This window comes from Lithobates pipiens, unplaced genomic scaffold (genome assembly GCF_037356315.1).
Source record: "Lithobates pipiens isolate NorthernLeopardFrog02 unplaced genomic scaffold, aLitPip1_a1.2 Scaffold_19, whole genome shotgun sequence".
Lineage (NCBI taxonomy): Eukaryota > Metazoa > Chordata > Amphibia > Anura > Ranidae > Lithobates > Lithobates pipiens.
This window is the reverse complement of record NW_027507764.1, coordinates 31,861,133-31,880,293: the sequence shown is the minus strand read 5'-3', so window position 1 is coordinate 31,880,293 and position 19,161 is coordinate 31,861,133. Positions and strand designations below refer to the sequence as shown.

General features: G+C 43.2%; 1 protein-coding gene across 1 annotated transcript; it reads left to right on the top strand.

Annotated features, from left to right (window-relative positions):
* Positions 1-14,000: 14,000 nt before the first annotated feature.
* On the top strand, positions 14,001-15,815 carry LOC143998185 (E3 ubiquitin/ISG15 ligase TRIM25-like). The gene has a single exon (XM_077493912.1). The coding sequence runs from the start codon at positions 14,001-14,003 to the stop codon at positions 15,726-15,728; it is 1,728 nt and encodes a 575-aa protein (XP_077350038.1). The 3' UTR covers positions 15,729-15,815.
* Positions 15,816-19,161: the final 3,346 nt, after the last annotated feature.

Genomic DNA, 19,161 nt, shown 5'->3' with positions numbered 1-19,161 from the left:
GTCCGCGCTAATGCCGTCATTTGGCAATAGCGCGGATCTGTAGTGGTTAAAGAGATTTTTGATTTGTCAGGGATAGTAATGTTTGGAAAATCAAGTTTCAATATTTATCAAAGAAAATTAATCTTCCCTGCGATTGATCATAATTGGAATTTAAATCATGCTGATATTATAAAAGAATTCACAGGTAAACCACTTTTCCTGGTCGGTGATGGGCAGTGTGATAGCCCGGGATTTTGTGCTAAATACTTAACGTACACCTTTATGGATATATTTACCAAAAAAAATTGTGGACTTTGAATTGGTGCAGGTGTCCCAAACTACATCGTCTGTAGCGATGGAAAAATTTGCCTTTACCAAAACCTTAGACAGAATCAGAGAACAAAATTTTAAAAGTTAAAATTGTAGGAACCGACAGGCACACGGGCATTAGAAAATCAATGACGACCCCAAAATATGAAAAAATTGATCATCAATTTGATATTTGGCACTATGCTAAAAATATAAAAAGAAAATTGGTTGAAATCTCCAAAAAAAAAGGATTATCGTCCAATTATGCCATGGATTAAAGCCATAATTGCCCATTTTTATTGGTGTAGCCGAACATGCGATGGAGATGAGGAGAAATTTAAACAAAGGTGGGATTCTCTGCTACACCATATTGTTAATGAGCATGTGTGGAAAGTTGGAGAAATTACACATAATTGCTTGCATTCAAAAGATTATGATCAAACGAAGGTTCCCTGGATTATAAAAAATAGCCCTGCATTCGATGCATTGTCCACAATTCTTATGGATACACAAATAATGAAGGATATCAAGCACTTGACATTATTTTGTCAGACAGGTAGACTTGAGACATACCATAGCATGATTTTGAAATACCGTCCTAAAAGACTCCACTTCAAATACGATTCAATGGAGGCAAGAACAAAACTCGCCGCATTGTATCACAATAACAATGTTGTTCGATTTGCCTGCTGAACTAATCCAAAAAGACGCTAGTGGATCTACAATCTCTGTGCCAAGAAAAAATTTGGAATTTCCTCGTGGCAGGAAGAAATGGATAGTGCGCAATGTGTACCAAAAAATGTCTAATGACCATGTTTTTTAAAATCTTGTCTGACACAGTGTTGATAGCTGACGGTACATTGCATACAATATGGAAACCAAAAAATGTGGACATGCCTGCAAACATAGCTTCGGAGGAAAGGCCTGATACTAGCGAAGCAGTAAAAAAACACCAAACACGTTTTCCCGAACTATCCAAATAATGTTATATTGGTAAGAGTAAAAAAAAAAAAACAATATTTAAAAAAAAAATTATTTTGGTTTACTGTAAGTTTATTGTTGGTTTGCTTAGATTTAATATATTTTAAAATTTTAGAATGGTGTGAAAGGATATTATCTGTAATGTTTGCTGTGCGATTTGGTTGTATTATAATTAAAATAAAAACATATTCCTTTAACTTGAGATTTTTTTTTTTTTTTTTTTTTTTTTTTTTTTTAACAAATATACAAAAAGTATTTTTTATTTATGACTATCAATGTATAGGAAAAAATAAGAATTACATACATAAGCAAAAAAACTTTGAAAAAAAAACAAAACATTACCAAAAAAACACAATTCAATATCTACCACAAAAATATAATACATAATCCCTAAAAAAAAAAAGCCATTTCACCTGCATTGTAGTCATTACTGTACAGAAAGCCAACATGGCAAGCATTCGGGTCAGGAAAAACTTCGCGAACAGCATTAACGGCACAAGATGGAATCACCTTTCGATTTCCCTTCCCTAAGATGCCATATATCCATGCAGTGAAAGTTCGATATGCCATTTTACGCAATCTTCTAAAAATAAAAAAATGTAAAAATAAAATTATTTTGCTATCAAAATGTCATTATTAAAAACAATGTAAATATTGTATATTAATTAAGCAATTGTAGTATCTCTTACTGATTATTATTAGCATCCACTTGAGGGAAACCTTCCAAGTGATGACTGAGATGTGCGATCCTGACATGTTCTGGATGCACTATTTGGGACTTGAAGATATCCGCTTGAGTGATACAATTTAGTCCTTCCGGGATACAAAGCGCAACCTCATCGATCTCTCTACAGCAGCGTGACTCCACTTGGGTTGGCATGGGTATACACCTTTCACATATGCACCATTGAATGTTCCCAATTCTATCAGTTTCTTCCAATTCCGATTCTCCGGCAGAGGAATCCACACTGTTTGCGGGTAACGACGGATTCACAGGAAATGCTGGATCATCCTCCGGGGCAGGATATCGATTAAATAATTGCTGTAACAGCATATTTCTCTAATTAAAAAAAAAAAGATAATAATAATAAATGAAAGCATTTATGAACACACATTTGAAAGATTATTTATAGCACTATATTACCTATTGCAGAATGACGGCTGGTTGGTGGTTCAGGTTCTCCTGACTGGGCGTCATATGACGTCCTTCAGGATAACAGCCACTGCCCAACCGTTGTGACTCGCATTGCAGCGATCGGTGGCGGGGTGTGTCAGTGTGAAACGCTGCTATAACTATCGTGGGAAAGAGACTCTGACAGATTATTTTTACCACGTGATCAGCCGTGTCTAATCGGCTGATCATGATGTAAACTCTAATAGCCATCGATTGTCTTTTTATAACTTGCGTCAGACTGACAGAAGTAGAGGAAAGCCAATTGTCGGCTCTCCTCACGGTGGGGGGGGGGGGGGGCTGTGCTGATTGTTTATCATTGAAGCACCCTCCTCGTATAACGACACTGGACCACCAGGGAAGCACCAAACATGTGGATGTACAGGTACATTCCATGGCCATCCACATGTGCAAATTAATGGCAAACATATGCCAATCAATGCCCACAAATGGGCACTGACTAGCACCGCTATTGCACAAATAAAATCACTGATGAACAGCAATGTCATCCATCAGTATACATCAGTGCCCATCAATGCCACCCATAAGTATCCATCTGTGCCACCAGGGCTGGACTTTCCATAGGGCTTGACAGGGCTCAAGCACATGGGTCGTGCCCAATAGGGGGCCCCGCAAGCCCTGCCTGTTTATTCTTTACACTAGTCGTCCAAGCTATAGAAGGCTACAGCGCGGACGACAATTGCTGTGAGGACGTCCCTGGACTTCCTCCTCTAGTTTAATTCCAAGATGCATTCCGTGAGCCCATCGGGAAGTTCTGTGTTGGCAGTGTCCCTCGGGCACAGCCAACATTTAGCACTGATCAGAGTGTCCAATGAGAGATGATCTCATGAGATCATCTCTCATTGCCGGCTCTCCCCCTCACAGAGACAGCCTGTGACGAGGAAGAGCGACATGATGCTCGTGAGTAAAAAAAATAAAAATAAAGTGCTGACACTAGTGCCATGATAATCTGACCCCAGTGCCATCTTTCCCCAGTGCCACTTGTCATCATTACCACCTGTCCCCAGTGCCATCTGTTATCAGTGTGACGTGTCATCAGTGTCACATATTAGTGTCATATGTCATCAGTGTCGCATGTCATCATTGCCGCATATTAGTGCCATCTGTTATGAGTGTCATCAGTGCCACGAATTAGTGTCATCTGTCATCAGTGGCACGTGTCATTGTCTTGGTGCTCCAGGGCCTTCAAAATTGTAATAGGTAGTCAAGAGGTTGGATGTGTAATTTATTCATCTAGAAGACGTAACAGCGCTGCCTGCATGTCGGTGCCTCTCTAAGTGGCCAGGCTGTGGTAAAGTCCCACACTGTGGTGGTATCCTAATACTCTGGAGGAGTAGAATGTAAAATTTATCTTGCACTTTGTTCAATGCGTTATTTTGTAAGGCTGCTTTCACACTGGGGCGGTATTCAGGCGTTACAGCGCTAAAAATAGCGCCTGTGTAACGCCTGGTTAAAACCGGCCCCGGTGAAAAAAGTCCTGCTAGCCGCATCTTTGCAGCGGTGAAGGAGCGGTGTATTCACCACTCCTATACCGCTCCTACCCATTGAAATCAATGGGACACCGTGGCAATACCGCCGTCAAAGCGCCGCTGCAGCGGCGCTTTGTGGGTGGTTTTAACCCCTTTTCGGCCGCTAGCGGGGGTTAAAACCACCCCGCTAGTGCCCGCACACCGCCGTTAAAACGCCGCTATTTTTAGCTTTAGCCGACGCTGCTCCCGCCCCAGTGTGAAAGCAGCCTTATAGTCTTGCAATTGATTTGTTATGATGGCAACCTCACAAGGTAGTTTATTCTTTTTCAATATCTTTTCCAGGTAAATAAGTGTTTTCTGTTCTCGTTCTGAGAAAGACATTTGTGCATTGCAGTAAACACTTGATCACTTATAACTTTTTTTAATCATTAGTTATTTATTTATTGGACAAAACCTTTTCAAGCTTCAATCAGTAGTAGATTATTACTTTCTTTAGCATTTCACACTGTCCACGGTAACAGTCACCTTTTAAAAGTAGCTTGGCACTTATAATAACGGTTGGATCGATTATATTGTAACAGTAGCGACAAATTAATATAGAAGGTAGGGCCCGAAAGTGACTCAAGCCCAGGGGCCCCCAGCACCCTAAGTCCTGGCCTGAGTGCCACCCATAAGTACCCATCAGTGCCTCCAATAAGTAACCATCAGTGACATCCATAAGTACCCATCAGTGACATCCATAAGTACCCATCAGTGCCGCCTATGAGTGCCCAGCATTCACGGCTATGAGTGGCCATCAGTGCCGCATACCAGTGCCACCTATCAGTGCCCTTGAGTTGTGCCTATCAGTGACCATCATCAGTGCCCATCAGTGTCACCTTATCAATGCCCGTCAGTCTAGCCATATCAGGGCCCGTCATTGAATAAGAAAAATTAATTATTTTAAATTATTTTTCAAAGAAAGAAAATTGTCATCTTAATTGGTACAGCGCTCAAAGCTGAACACTGGCCTTGGCAGGAAGGTGTCTAAGTGCCTAATATCGAAGTGTTAAAAAAAATATATAAAATAAAATTAGAGATTATATATATAGATAGATATCTATCTATCTATCTATCTATCAATATTATGGAAGGAAAGACAGAGAAAAGAGAGAATAGACACAAAGATAGGAAAGAGAGACATAAAACAATAAATCGAGCTATCACACCCCTTTCACACCACACTGCCCATAGCGTGGGTGGAAAAACCTTGCTATTTGTAGTATACTTTTAGCGCGTGATTTGCGGCGTGGGCAGGGCGCTTTTAACCCCCGCTAGTGGCCGAGAAAGGGTTAAAACCGCTGGCATTATGCCGCAATAGCAGCGTTTTGCCAGTGGTGTTACAGCGCTGCCCCATTGATTTCAATGGGAGCAGTGTTGGAGGAGCGCTAAACACAACGCTCCTTCAACACTCGAAAGAAGCTGCTGGCAGGACTTTTCCCTGACGTACTGCCAGCGCAACGCTGTAGTGTGAAAGCCCTCGGTCTTTCACAGTACAGACAATGGTGCAGCTTTTTTAGGGCGCATTGCAGGCGCTATTTCTACTGCTATAGCGCATGCAAAATGCCCTGGTGTGAAAGGGGTCTAACATGTCATGTTTTTGAGGCTTTTCGTTATTTTTTTGGTGAATTTTAATTGAACTTACCTCTTCATCATGTGTCCTTGAACTTGTATTCCTGGAAGACGTTCCATCAGCAACTAAATCTGCTCGTTCACTACTGTCCTAAAATTTAAAGTTAGTACAATTAGTCTAAAATAAAACTGTTAACATTAATACATTTTGAAAAAATAAAATAAAATTTTACTTACCATTGCAATGAACAAAAAATCTTGAATAATAATTTGTAAAATAAGGAAATTTCTCTTCTTCTAAAGTGATAAAAAAAAAAATACATATGTAAACATTTTGGATCAAAAAAATATTTAAAAATGAACATAAATTACTGATTTTAAAAAATACAATATATATATATATATATATATATATATATATATATATATACACACATACACATATATACACACATACGAATTTTTATAAGGCATTTGACATAAAAACGATATATATATATATATATATATATAAATTATCTCTGTAATACTTTGTAAGAAATGCACATATATATATATATATATATATATCCTAACTGCAGTTTAAAAAAAAATCTGCCAATATAAATAAGTAAAATTAAATATATATATATATATATATATATATATATATATAAATAGAAGCCGTTTTTATTTAAATTAGAATCTAATTCATAATGTTTTCTGTTTAATTTAGGTGGGTTGTAAATTTTTCCTGTAATTTTAAAAGATCTTTTAATACTTACCTTTCCTCTATCTCCAGCGCCGCTCTCCTCTGATTCTCTGCTTCAGCTGGTTATATGAGCGTTATCTTCGTTGCCACCACAACGGGGCGGGACTTCCGACGACGACGCACGTTGTGATGACAACCTGTGCAATTAATGGCGGCGATACTGCGCATGCGCGAGATCGGCGCTCTAACGGGCGGTGCATGCTGGTCCATCAGCATGCCCGTATCCCGGAAGAGGATGCCTGTGGGCTTCACATGCCCACAGGCAAAATGGAAACGCTCGGGAGGAAAGTTTATAAGTTATCCATATCGGAAAAAAGTGACAGGAAATCGAGTGGAAAACTAAAGAAGTGAGTGCTTAATTTAGATTAAATTTTAATTTAATTTTGCTTGTCATACTGCTAACAAAAAAAAAACTTCCAGACAGTGGAATCCCGCTTTAAAGGGGTTGTAAAGGTAAATGTTTTTTCACCTTAATGCATTCTATGCATTAAGGTGAAAAACCATCTGACAGTGCCTGCGCCTCCAGCCCCCCCCATTTTACTTACCTGACCCCTCGAAAGTCCCGCGCTCGCCCCCGACGTCCTTTCCACCGTTCAGCCTGGCCGCTGATTGGCTGAAGTGGATGGATGGAAAGCAGCGCAACCATTGGCTGTCAATCACATCCACTGACGCGGAGCGGGAGTGTGTGATACAGCCGGCGGCTATAGCCACTCGCTGTATCACGGGAGCGTGCCCACAGGTGCTTCTCACCATGCGAGGGAGCTTGCATGAACATGAGAAGCACCTGCGGGAGGAAGCCAAGACAGCCGCCGAGGGACCCCAGAAGACCAGGTTCGGGGACACTCTGTGCAAAACGAGCTGCACAGTGGAGGTAAGTATAACATGTTTGTTATTTTAAAAAAAAAATTCACTTTACAATCCCTTTAACACAGGCAGTTAGGTCTACCCAGTTTGTGAAAACTTGGATGGCAATCTGGTTCCACGCCCTCCTCCTTGCTCGCTCACAGTTTGTAGCACAGATCCCTGGAATCATAGAGACAGGGGTGCTCCTTTTATCATTCTGATAAAGCTCTCCTGATCTAGAAGACATACTGTGTCACCCACTTCCCCCTCCATATTGCTGGTCTCCATGTCTGCTAACCAAAAAAAAAATGGTGATCTGTGCACTTCCTGTGTATGTTTTATGTAATTTCGATTTCACTTGAGCAGATACAGCGACAACCGCCCGTAGAAATGCTTATTGTCGCGCTAGCCGCTTGAATCTAGTGTTTTTATGGGAATACAAACGCTCCAAAATTGCCCATATCGGCCCAATTCTCACAACAAAAAAAGAGTCCAGAACTTGTTTGAGCTTCAGGCGTTTTGGAGTGGAAATGTGAACCATCTCCATTGAGAATAATGGATTTTTTCCCCCTCCTAGCGTTTTGTAGCTTCAAGCTACAAAACGTTCAGGTGTGAATGGGGCCTAACTGTCTAATAGTACTGAACAGAGCCCTGTTCTCTCTGTCTCCACACCAATATCACACTAAAAATGGCCACTATTGAAAGAATACTTTTATAATGTTGGGCGGGACTAAGAGCCATGAGCAAGCATGGCTCTGACAAGCTCTGTGACCTGATTGGCTGAAGCAATGAAAGCTTTGCCCAATCAGGGATTTCAATGGACTGTGCAGAAGCACGGTACATTGTAGTCATTCGCCAGGCCAAACAAATGGTTGAACCGATAATTTGGGTTTTTGTCGAATGTGCGAACAGCCAATGTTCAGCCAGAGCCTTTCACCCATCGCTATTGAAGAGGTGTACCTAATAAGTGGTCGGTGAGTGTATATTGTACTTTCACATCAGTCCCTTCCTTTAAGGAACTTAGAATCTAAGATCCCTAACTCACATTCACACAGTAGGGCCAATTTAGACAGGAGTCTTTTAGGGCTCTTTCACACGGGACTGATCCGTGATGATCCGCTTGACGGAGCGATCCCCACTGAGCAGGAAGATGACGGTTCCGTCTCTGCACACTGTGCAGGGACGGACCTGTCAGAGCGCTGCTCTCCCCTATGGGAGATCGGGTGACGATGGACCACAGTCGTCACCTGATCCGATCATGGATGGAAATAGTAGTAGGTTTTTCCTCCAAACTTTTTCGGATCGGAGCAGGTCAGATGTCAGCGAACATTTCAACGCTGACATCCGACGCTCCATAGAGGTCTATGGAACATCCGTTCAGGTCCGCCTGAAAAACTGACAAGCGGACCTGAACAGATCGGCCGTGTGAAAGACGCCTTAACCTACCAGCATGTCTTTGGAGGTGGGAAGAAACCTGCCCAGGCACAGGGACACCATGAAAACTCCAGGCGGGTAGTGTCATGATTAGGATTAAAACCGGTGGCCCTAGGCATCAGTGCTAACCTCTGAGCTATATTGACAGCCTGGAAAGTCCTGTTCAGAATTTACACATATCCCAGGCTTCTTTCTTCCACATTTTTGAGACCTCTGATCCTCTGTCCAGGTTTTCCACCTCTCCCTTTCAATCAATTTAGTCTCACCTGGGACACCCAGTCAGATGTCTGAAGCTTGGAGAGGAAACAGGTCTTCTCTGTTAGAGATAAAGGTTGGTAATAACTGTATGTGGAGTCTGACCCTTAGACTTGGTAAGCCGGTTAGGATTGCTGATGTGTAGATAGAGTTGAGACACAGCTAGGTTTATGATGAACCAACACAAAGTCCAAAAACAAATAACTCCAGGTGTTCCAATCCAAAGCACACAAAAGAAAGATGCTTGAAAAACTTCAGGTGCACAACACCCCCTTATGTGTCCCCACTCACCAGATCGACGTGACCCCCAGCTTTCCAGTCTGGTGGGTCAACTTAGGCTTGGTATGGAAAGCCAGTGCTTTACACAGCTCTGCCCCACAGCACAACCCTTTCGAACATGCGAGGGTTGTGCTGTGGGGTAGAGCTGTGTAAATCACAAGACTGGAAGGACAGAAATGAAAATCCTTTGGCAGTTCCATTTTTACTTCTGGTCATGTGTCTATCTGGCTCAAACTCTTCATTGATGAACCCTGGATCTGCTGACCTGGCTTTCCACACACCATCCTAAAGACATCCATACCAAGCCTAAACAGACCTACCAGACTGAAAAGCTGGGGGTCACGTCGATCTGGTGAGTGGGGACACTTAAGGGGGTGTTGTGCACCTGAAGTTTTTCAAGCATCTTTCTTTTGTTCACTTTGGTTTGGAGCCTCTTGAGTTACTTGTTTTTTGACTTTGTGTTGGTTCATCATATATATTTTTTCACTTTTATTTAGTATGTTTGCGCGCGCTGTATTTATATGTTTTATGGTTTCCACGTGATTAGCACTTTGTGTATAGCAGCTGCAACTTTTTCACTTTACTGATTTAACCTTTTTTGTCACATTATCAGCGCAAGTTTTTATATTTTTCAAGTTCCAGCTAGGTTTAGTTGAAAAGTTTTTTTATTTTTTCCTCTGAAGCATTGTACAGCACCTGGAAATAGAACCAGTAATGACCCATCCGTTTAAGGTCCGCCTGTCATTGTTTTAGGCGGACTTGAATGGATGCTCCATATGGGTGTATGGAGCGTCGGATGTCAGCGGTGACAACATTCGATCTGAAAAAGTGTGACGGAGGAAAAAACTACTTTTTCATCTGTCATCAGATTGGGTGATGACGGACTCTGCGGTCCATCATCATCTGATCTCCCATAGGGGAGAGCGGTGCTCTGACAGGTCCATCTCTGTACATTTTTCGTAAATTTCCACCATTGACTGGAATGGGGATGAGACTGAGTGACAGTTTTATCTGAATTAAAAAGTGGAATATAGGGATGAAATTATATTTTCTCTCTGATTTTGATTACTAATGATCCTGAAGTGTTTGTGTGTAACTCTGAGTACCATCATTGAAGCCGATACTCATAACAAGGTGGACAGGAATCTATCCCCATAAATGCTCTTCTATTTTAGCTGAACATCCTGTATATTGTTCATCAGATTTGTTTATTTCAAGTGACGTAGGCAAGGGGGATTAGGCACATTGAGGTTTATTCACTAAAGCTGGAGGGTGCAAAATTGGTCTCCCTTCTCCATAGAAACCAATTGGCTTCTAACCTCAGCTTCTTTAATTAATTGTCAAGAATTGGGAATTCTAAGGATATTGGGGCAGTTGCTGAGGCTGCTCCCTTGATATCCACACCCAAAAATGTTTGTTGAGGGGACTATTGCGGTACTAAATAAATCATAAAAGACTTTGTTATTAAATTACTTGTACATTTTTTTTATAAGGACAAAAAAATGAAATCCATCAAAACTTTCATATTGCTAAAATCATATACACCACAATTTAATAAACTACCGACGGGTAACCCCGTAAGGTTTCTATTGAAGAGGGGTACAGAAACGTTTCCTCTACCGGTTTCGCGGCGAACCGCTTCTTCAGGAGGATAGTCTACAGAGTAAATAAAAATATTTGCAAATAATCAAATAGCAGCAAATCATATAATGACATAACAGAAAAGTTACAGTAATTTAAATAGCGAGGGGATCAGCACACCCACAAAGGAGGAAGCAGTAGATCACAGGACCCATCGGTTTCCTCCCACGGCAGATGCGGGGGGTTGTAAAGGACTCTTCAAATTTAAACAGATATATATGATATGAGAGTTAAAGTGAGATGAGACATTAACCTATACACACCTAAAGAGCGATATATAGGTGAAAAGGGATGGAAAATAAACTGTGTATAGGGGCTGTAAAAAGAGCCTATAAAAAGGAAGTACTTAATTGTGCATCCTAAAGTGTCCTACGCAAGAAAAAATTACCAAAGAAATGTGACCAAATTGGGAAGAAAAGGAAAAAGAAATGTGGAAAAGGGCAAACCACCACAAAAAATAGGGTAAAAAGGATACAAGTGAAACAAGTGTGAAGATAAAAGCCAAAAATACCGTTTGTGCTATATTATCCAGTGCATACCACCCATGTTCATAGAGGGAGATCGAACAGGGCAACACCATAGTAGCCAAGGAATACAAATGTATAGTGTGCAGGGCAGGTATCACCTACTATATATATAATACACTCCCCAAAGGGAGGAACTGGTAAGCATGTATGCACAGGTTGCTGTTGTAGATGGACACCACAGGTGTATTGCAGGTTAGCACACCAGGTAATCATGATAATTAATATGGTAATTCATTAGCCAGGAAACAAACATGAACCTGGGTATTGATCGCCATCTGTGGGGATACACACAGAGCAATCACTTTAAGCACATATGAAAAAAGGCATAAAGTAAGATAAGACCAGGAGACCTAGGGTACTAGAGGTCCTAGTCATCGGGTACAAAAACAGCAATACTCTAACCTGTATAGACATGTCCAACAGCGCAACCCGGCATGTGGAGTCCTGAAAACTGCTCAACAGTGGTCTAACACAGACCACTATTTACTTAAACTTTGGCAAGAAAACCTGGAAGCTGACTGGTTTCTATGTGTAGCACTGACCCCCGAAGGAGCTGCTGGTTTTATTTGGGCTTACTGTTTCCTCACCTGCTTGCTTCTCCTCCATCTCTTGGAGTTCCCGTGGTAGATGGCTCAAAGAATTTGGAAACTGACACTGAATCCTCTTTTGGGTTATTTATTTAGGAAAAAAACAGTCTCTCAATAAAGGGTAGGGGGTTAGGAGTGAGTTCAGGTACTTGGATTGCAAAATGGAAGTCTTTAGAGAAAATCTAGACAATAGAAACCATTTCACAACTGGATTAAACAACCCCCAGATAGACCTCTCTCACTAGGCTCAGCAGACGGTGGGATGCTCTGTAAAGTCTCTGCCACAGACTTGTGGGATACACTTGAGCGTTACTGAGGGATGTAGATAAATTTAAAGAACTAACATGCAGTACCAGTTTCTCTCAGCCGATCTGGCTATAACATATGAGTTTTGATCCAGGTTGCGTCCTTCAACTAAGCCTCCAGGCTCCTTCAGGGAAACCAGCCTTCTGCACCGTCTCCTGAAAGAGTCTTCCCCTGGGGGTTCTTCAGTTGCTGGGTCTCTCCCTTCAGATGAGATGGCACCGGGCCACCCTTGGATCAGTAGGCCATGAAATTCACTTGGGCCCGTCCCTGCAGTTGCGCCGCCTGGGGCCAGCTGGCCCCAAGACTCAGGATGCATAGTTCCGCACCCCAGGCCAGGAGGGCCATGGGGCTGGGTCAGGAGGACCACCAGAACCGAACAGACAGAAAATAGTCCCTGCCAACATGGCGTTGGTACCTTGAATACCACCCCCCAGAATGCACAGCAGGAAAACACTCCCACTGGGCTGGTTCAGAGAGAATAATGGCATTCAATGCACCCAGCTAGACTGCGTTTCTACTCTTACCGGCATTGACAGACTCCTGCGGTCAAGGAGAACCCAGTGCAACCCAGCTGGACTGGTACTGAAACCAGAAATTTGGAGAAATGGTCTTGAAGACCAGCTGTGGCTTCAAGCAAATAAACTTTTCAAAAACCATGGCGCCTGCTCATCAGGAGCCAGTGCTACATATGCAAAAGTGAGCCTGATTTTACATGCTTTGGAAAGCGGGGAATTCCTCCGCTACCTATGACTGGCTGTCGGCTTTCAAAACTTCCCAGCAGGATAGCTCGGGCAGGTTCAGACTTGTGTCTGGGAATGTCAAACTGGCTACACATGGACTGTGTGAAAAAATTTTTTCTTCAAATCAACCTGGTGGCTGAGCAAAAAATAAATAAAGATTCTCCCATCCACACAAGCAACATTGATGGAGGGATCCTCCCCACTGTGCCATTGTATGCAGACAGTGGGGAATCGTCCACTATCAGAATATATTAACCATTTAAGGACTGAGCCTCTTTCTGAGATTTGGTGTTTACAAGTTAAAGTTTTTTTTTCTAACACCCCAGAGAATAAAATGGCGGTCATTGCAATACTTTCTCTCACACCGTATTTGTGCAACGGTCTTACAAGCGCACTTTTTTGGGAAAAAAATAACATTTAAAGTGATAAAAAAAAAAATATATATATATATATATTCTCTCTCTCATATTTTACACTAAAATGCAATAAAAAAAAGAATTAAATGTAATACAAAAAAAATCCTCTTTAAGAGCTATGGGCGGAAGTGACGCTTTGATGTCACTTCCGCCCTGCAATGGTGTGGAGATGGGTGGGGGCCATCTTCCCCTCACTCATCTCCATACCTAACAGGACACAAGCCCCGATCATCTCTGCCACTACCGATGGCTCCAATAAGGGGCGGAGGAGGCCTCTCCCACCGCTGATAAGTGATCTTGCGGCAAATCCACCGCAGAGACCCCTTTTTGTCTGAAAGCGGACCGCCCACTGAAGAGGCTATGGGGGTTATGGTAGCTAGCTGCTGCTATAACAACAACATCCCTCTTCAAAGTACCGACATATAACGATGGCGGGTGGTCCGTAAGTGGTTACTGAATATTCTCATTAGAGAGAAGCTGTTCTCACAAGAGAGAAGTCAGGCTAATGATCAGACATGGATGGTTCAAAATTCAGTTAGTCCTTGTTAAATGGCCAAATGTTGGTTCATTTATAGCCACCTTCAGTCTCAGTCTTGCCCTGTATAGGAATGTACAAAACTGCTCTCGCTGGTTACTGAGTGTCAGACTTTTACTGTCATTTCTCTCTTCTTCATTTAAGGATGGCGTCTGCTGATCTGAGGAAAGAGCTGGAATGCTCCACCTGTCTGAACATTTCTAAAGATCCTGTTACCCTGAGATGTGGACACAACTTCTGCCAGGACTGTATTGGTCACGTATTGCATACACAGGAGGGGTCTGGAGGTTATCCCTGTCCTGAATGCAGAGAAGAGTTCCAGGAGCGGCCTGCACCATGGAGAAACAGAAAACTGCATAATGTAGTGGAGAAATTCCTGTCTGCTCAGCCAGATCAAAAGGCCTTTGGGGTCCTCTCTATTTTATGTATTCACACTCCTGTACCTGCTGTGAAATCCTGTCTGTGTGAAGCTTCTGTGTGTGACAAACACCTGAGAGTCCACAGAAAGTCATCAGAACACGTCTTATGTGACCCGACCACTTCCCTGGAGAACAGGAAATGCTCCGTCCATAAGAAGATCCTGGAGTATTACTGCACTGAGGACTCCACCTGTATCTGTGTGTCCTGCAGGCTGGATGGAGAACATCGGGGACACCAGGTGGAGACTCTGGATGAGGCCTCTGAGATAAAGAAGAAGAAACTGAGAAATGTTCTGCAGAATCTGATGACAGAGAGAGAAGAGATGGAGAAAAGACTCCAGAGTCTGCAGGAACACAGGAGGAAAGTACAAGGAAAAGCAGATGATGAAACAGAGAGAGTCACTGCCCTGTTCAGAGACCTCAGGAGACGTCTGGAAGACCTGGAGAAGAGAGTCCTGAGGGACATCTCCGGGCAGGCAGAGCGGCTCTCTTTACCACTGTCTGAAATTATCCAACAGCTGGAAATAAAGGAGGAGGAGCTGTCCAGGAAGATGGGGGACATTGAGGAGCTGTGTAACATGACAGATCCACTGACTGTCCTACAGGAATCAGACACAAGTGACTTGTGTGATACTGAGGATGGAGATGATGAGGACAGAGAGAGACATGATAAACTCCTCCATGATGGAGGGGATCTGGATGTGGCGGGGATCTCACACACATTACACAAAGGTTTATCGGATATCATGTCTGGGGTAAATGTACAGAAATGTAAAGGCACACATGTCTGTCCACATTCTACTACAAAGGACAAAGGTCACATCAATGCTGAACCATTTAGGAGATGTCCCCAACCCTCCCCCACCATACAACACTCACACCGCCAGGCTGGAGGACAACATATTTGGGCTGTACCGCAAACATCGGGGGCTACAGACATATTACTGGATGCGAGAACAGCTGGTAATTTTCTACATATATCAGACGATAGGAAAACGGCATCCTGGTCATCGTATCAGAATTGCCCGGAAACACCGGATAGATTTCAGCATTCACAGGTGATAAGCAGTGGGAGTTTCTCCTCAGGGAGACATTACTGGGAAGTGGATGTCGGGGGGTCAGAGTACTGGAGAGTCGGGATGTGTTACCCCAGTATAGGCAGGAGAGGAGATCAGTCAAATATTGGATGGAATAAGAAGTCCTGGGGTTTGAGGAGATTTGATCATCAGTACTCCGTTCTACATGACACTAAGAAGATCCCATTACCCTGCAATGTCTCCAGCAACAGAGTCAGGATAGATCTGGATTATGAGGCCGGGCGGATCTCCTTTTATGATTTGTGCAACCCGATCCGACATCTCCACACTTTCACCACCACCTTCACCGAGCCCCTCCATGCTGCGTTATGTGTATGGAAAGGTTCTTTAAAGATATCTGGAGGGAATCGGAGATGAGAAATCTGCCCGGAGACTGGTGACATTACAGGGTGGAGAATCTGATTGGTGTAGTACTCGGCTGATAGCTGGAAGCAGTGAATAAGAACCAACATAACTGATATATTCTTAAAGCCACAGGTTCCGAGGCCATCATCTTCATCCTAAACCTCCCTTCACTACCTATTGTGTCGCTGACCAGGAACGTGCATGCAGGAGGTCAGATTTTGTAGGCTTCATTTGCTGCATGCTTGTTGTGGGTGATTGAAACACCAGGTAATGTGGTCAGGATTGAGATAACGACCCTGGGGCCTTCACCTTTACCATGTATCTGAAGTCTACGTGTTTCAGTTTTGGAAGGAGCGGGGAAGGATTAGAGCCTCTCTCAGATTTTTGTTCTTTGTGCCCCTGTTTTCGATTTTTTTTTTTTTTCTTTATCCACATTTTACCAAAAGTAAAATATAAAATAGAACAGTAAGTGAGATTAAATCTCTTTACTGGAACGCAGATGAAATCCTGACGGGGGTTCCCATTCACGCACACTCCAAAACTAGAAAAATTGTTTTTGTTTAGAGACAAACTCTGATATCCACATTGATAATTCATACATTTCTGTCCCCATAGGTTCTTCTTTTACATGGAAAATACATTTTATCTGGGATTGCTCCTCACTGTGATTGGCTGTGATGGTTGTCACTATTACTACAGCCAGTGCTAGTCTTGTTCCTATTGGTTATGATATACAGGGGACAGAGGTGTTATCTGTCACTATCAATGTTTTTTGTTTTTTTTCTTTTGATAATAAATGTGTAAATGAAGACCAGACGTAGTTGATCAGCGATGATTCTGTGTGTGGACGGGTGACCGGGTTGGGGATACAGTCTAAGAAAGTGGAAATCCTCGGCTCTGTATATGGAAATAATCATCAATGATTGAATAGATATAATATAATGCACCCCCTTAGGAGCCACAGATAAACTGGGATCTCCCACTCTTGCACAGCCAGGCACTCCAGAGTCAGAGAACAGTCTGTGACTTTATAATTGTTTATTTATTGAGAGTTACTAACTTGCATAGGGATGTGAAATTATGAGACGCCCACTTGACTTCAACAACAGAACTTCAGGGACATTCTCCCTATATACAGTCTCTATATACAGCTCCAACGTCTTCCTCCAGCGCATACTTGCTTGTTCCAGCCATGTCACTCTGTGGTGATCTGACGGACTCCAGTCGGATGTAGCAACAGCCCCTTACAGGCAGGGACTCGCAGCCCCTATGAATATAGAACAGTAGGAGTGACACAGCTAATACTTTCACATCACTTCCTCTCTGTGGTCAATGATCCCAGCACCACTGCTTCAGGCACTGCCAACCCTGCTGGCTGCATTTACCTCTTTCAGTAGCCCTCTATGCTAACTTCTCCACAGCAGTCCTCCAAACTGACCCTCAACACCTGGTTGACTCTCAGGAGATCTCCTAGGGAAGGTTGAAGACTTAAGCGCACCACAGTCTTCAGACAGAACTGTCTGCCTGTGGCAGTCTCCCCACTTGTAAGACCTTAGTAGTGGTGACCTAATCACACTCTCCTACTCCTGTGCCTCCAGGAAGGGCTTCTTCTAAGTGTTATGGCAAGATCCTTCCAGCACCCGAGCTCCAGCCCAAGGTCACCCCCCTTCAGAGTAACCCTTAGGGCCACAGAAAGCCTCCATAGCATTATATCTGCATCTTCCACTTGAATCTCCTGCTGGCATGGCCTGTGTCTATTTCATGCGGTTGTTATTTGAAGATTGCTCACCCCTAAAAATAGTGTATACTTTATGTGTGAAAGGTGTGGGATATCCCTTTTTCTTACATTTTTGTTTCAGGAGTAGTGATGGCTGAAAGGTTCGCCCGGCGGTCGTTTCGCGGCGAATTTCGGCTGTTCGCGGTCCGCCCGATCGGCGGACTTCCGTGTTTTTACTGTGTAAAAGAACTTTGACCTGATGACACATCCATCATGGGGTACAGGACAGCCAATTGAGACATTACAGCACATGGACACTTTGACATTCCCCCTAACTTATAAATAGAAACGATCCGTCTGCCATTTTACATTCTTTCTTCTGTCACTATAGGGAGAGGTTGCTGTGTGGAGCAGGGAGAGATTGCAGTGACCCAAATCGCTAGCTATTTGGTACACAAAAGTTCTTTTCAGGACTGGTATAGGTGTTAGGTGTAGTTCAGGATATAGGTTTGAGGCAGTGCTGTGCTAGTGATTGTTGCAGCAGCCTGAGTGTCCTTTGTCAGTTTAGAGATAGGGACAGGACGGTGTGTGCTGCAGGGACAGTCAATTTAGTCATTAGCTGTTACTATCAGGCCGCGTACACACGCGCGGACTGTTCGCCCAACTTTGTCCGTCCAACAGTTTCGGCAAACAGTCCGCTCAAACTTAGCATGGACGGACATGGCCACACACGACGGACGAACAGTTTGCTGAAACCGTGCGCGATGACGTGAACGGCACGTACGACGGGACGAAAAATACGACGTCCTATACACTGCATTATAGCTTTCGGCGTGAAAATCCTTTCTGAGCATGCGCGCAACTTTGTTTGACGAACAAGCCTACACACGAGCGGACTGTTCGCTGAAACAAGGTTTCAGCGGACAGTTTTACGGAATTTCCGAAAAACCTTGTCCGTCCAACTGTCCGCTGAAACTGTCCGCTGAAAGCCCACACACGAGCGGACTGTCCGCCCAAACACTGTTCAGCCGACAAAGTTGGACGAATAGTCCGCCCGTGTGTACGCGGCCTCAGGTCCACAAAAGTGCTATTCCAGTAGCCTCTGTTTTGTCAGTTTATATAGGGACAGGCAGGAAGCTGTGTGTGTGAGGCAGTGAGGGTCAGTTTAATCAGTAGCTGTTACTATTAGTTCCACAAAGGTTCTTTTCAGGACTGGTATGGTAATAGGCTTGTACACGTATAATATTCTTTCTTCCAAATATAGAAAGAATATTATACTTGACTGCTGCCCTTCTGCTGCAGTCTGCTAATCACTCACACACAACCTAATTTAGTGATGGCGAATGTTGGCACCCCAGATGTTTTGGAACTACATTTCCCATGATGCTCCACTACATTGCAGAGTGCATGAGCATCATGGGAAATGTAGTTCCAAAACATCTGGGGTGCCAAGGTTCGCCATCACTGACCGAATTGTTCAACAAAGGTCCTTTATAAGGACTAGTAATAACCTGGTGTAGGGTGCTATAGTACATAGGGTTGAGTGAGGTACAGTCTGCTATTCTATAAGGACTGGTATCGGTCCACAATACATAGGGTTGAGGTGCACTACTGCTGACCGCTGCCCTATACTGCAGCAGTTCTTCATCGGTATAGGGACTGAGAGTTTTGTCACAGGGTCATTTAAAAAATGACAAGCAGAGGAAGAGGCAGGCCCTTCCGCAAGGG

Bases quoted from the DNA above. Each gene is read 5' to 3' on its own strand.
- LOC143998185 (XM_077493912.1), top strand. From the start codon at position 14,001: ATGGCGTCTGCTGATCTGAGGAAAGAGCTGGAATGCTCCACCTGTCTG.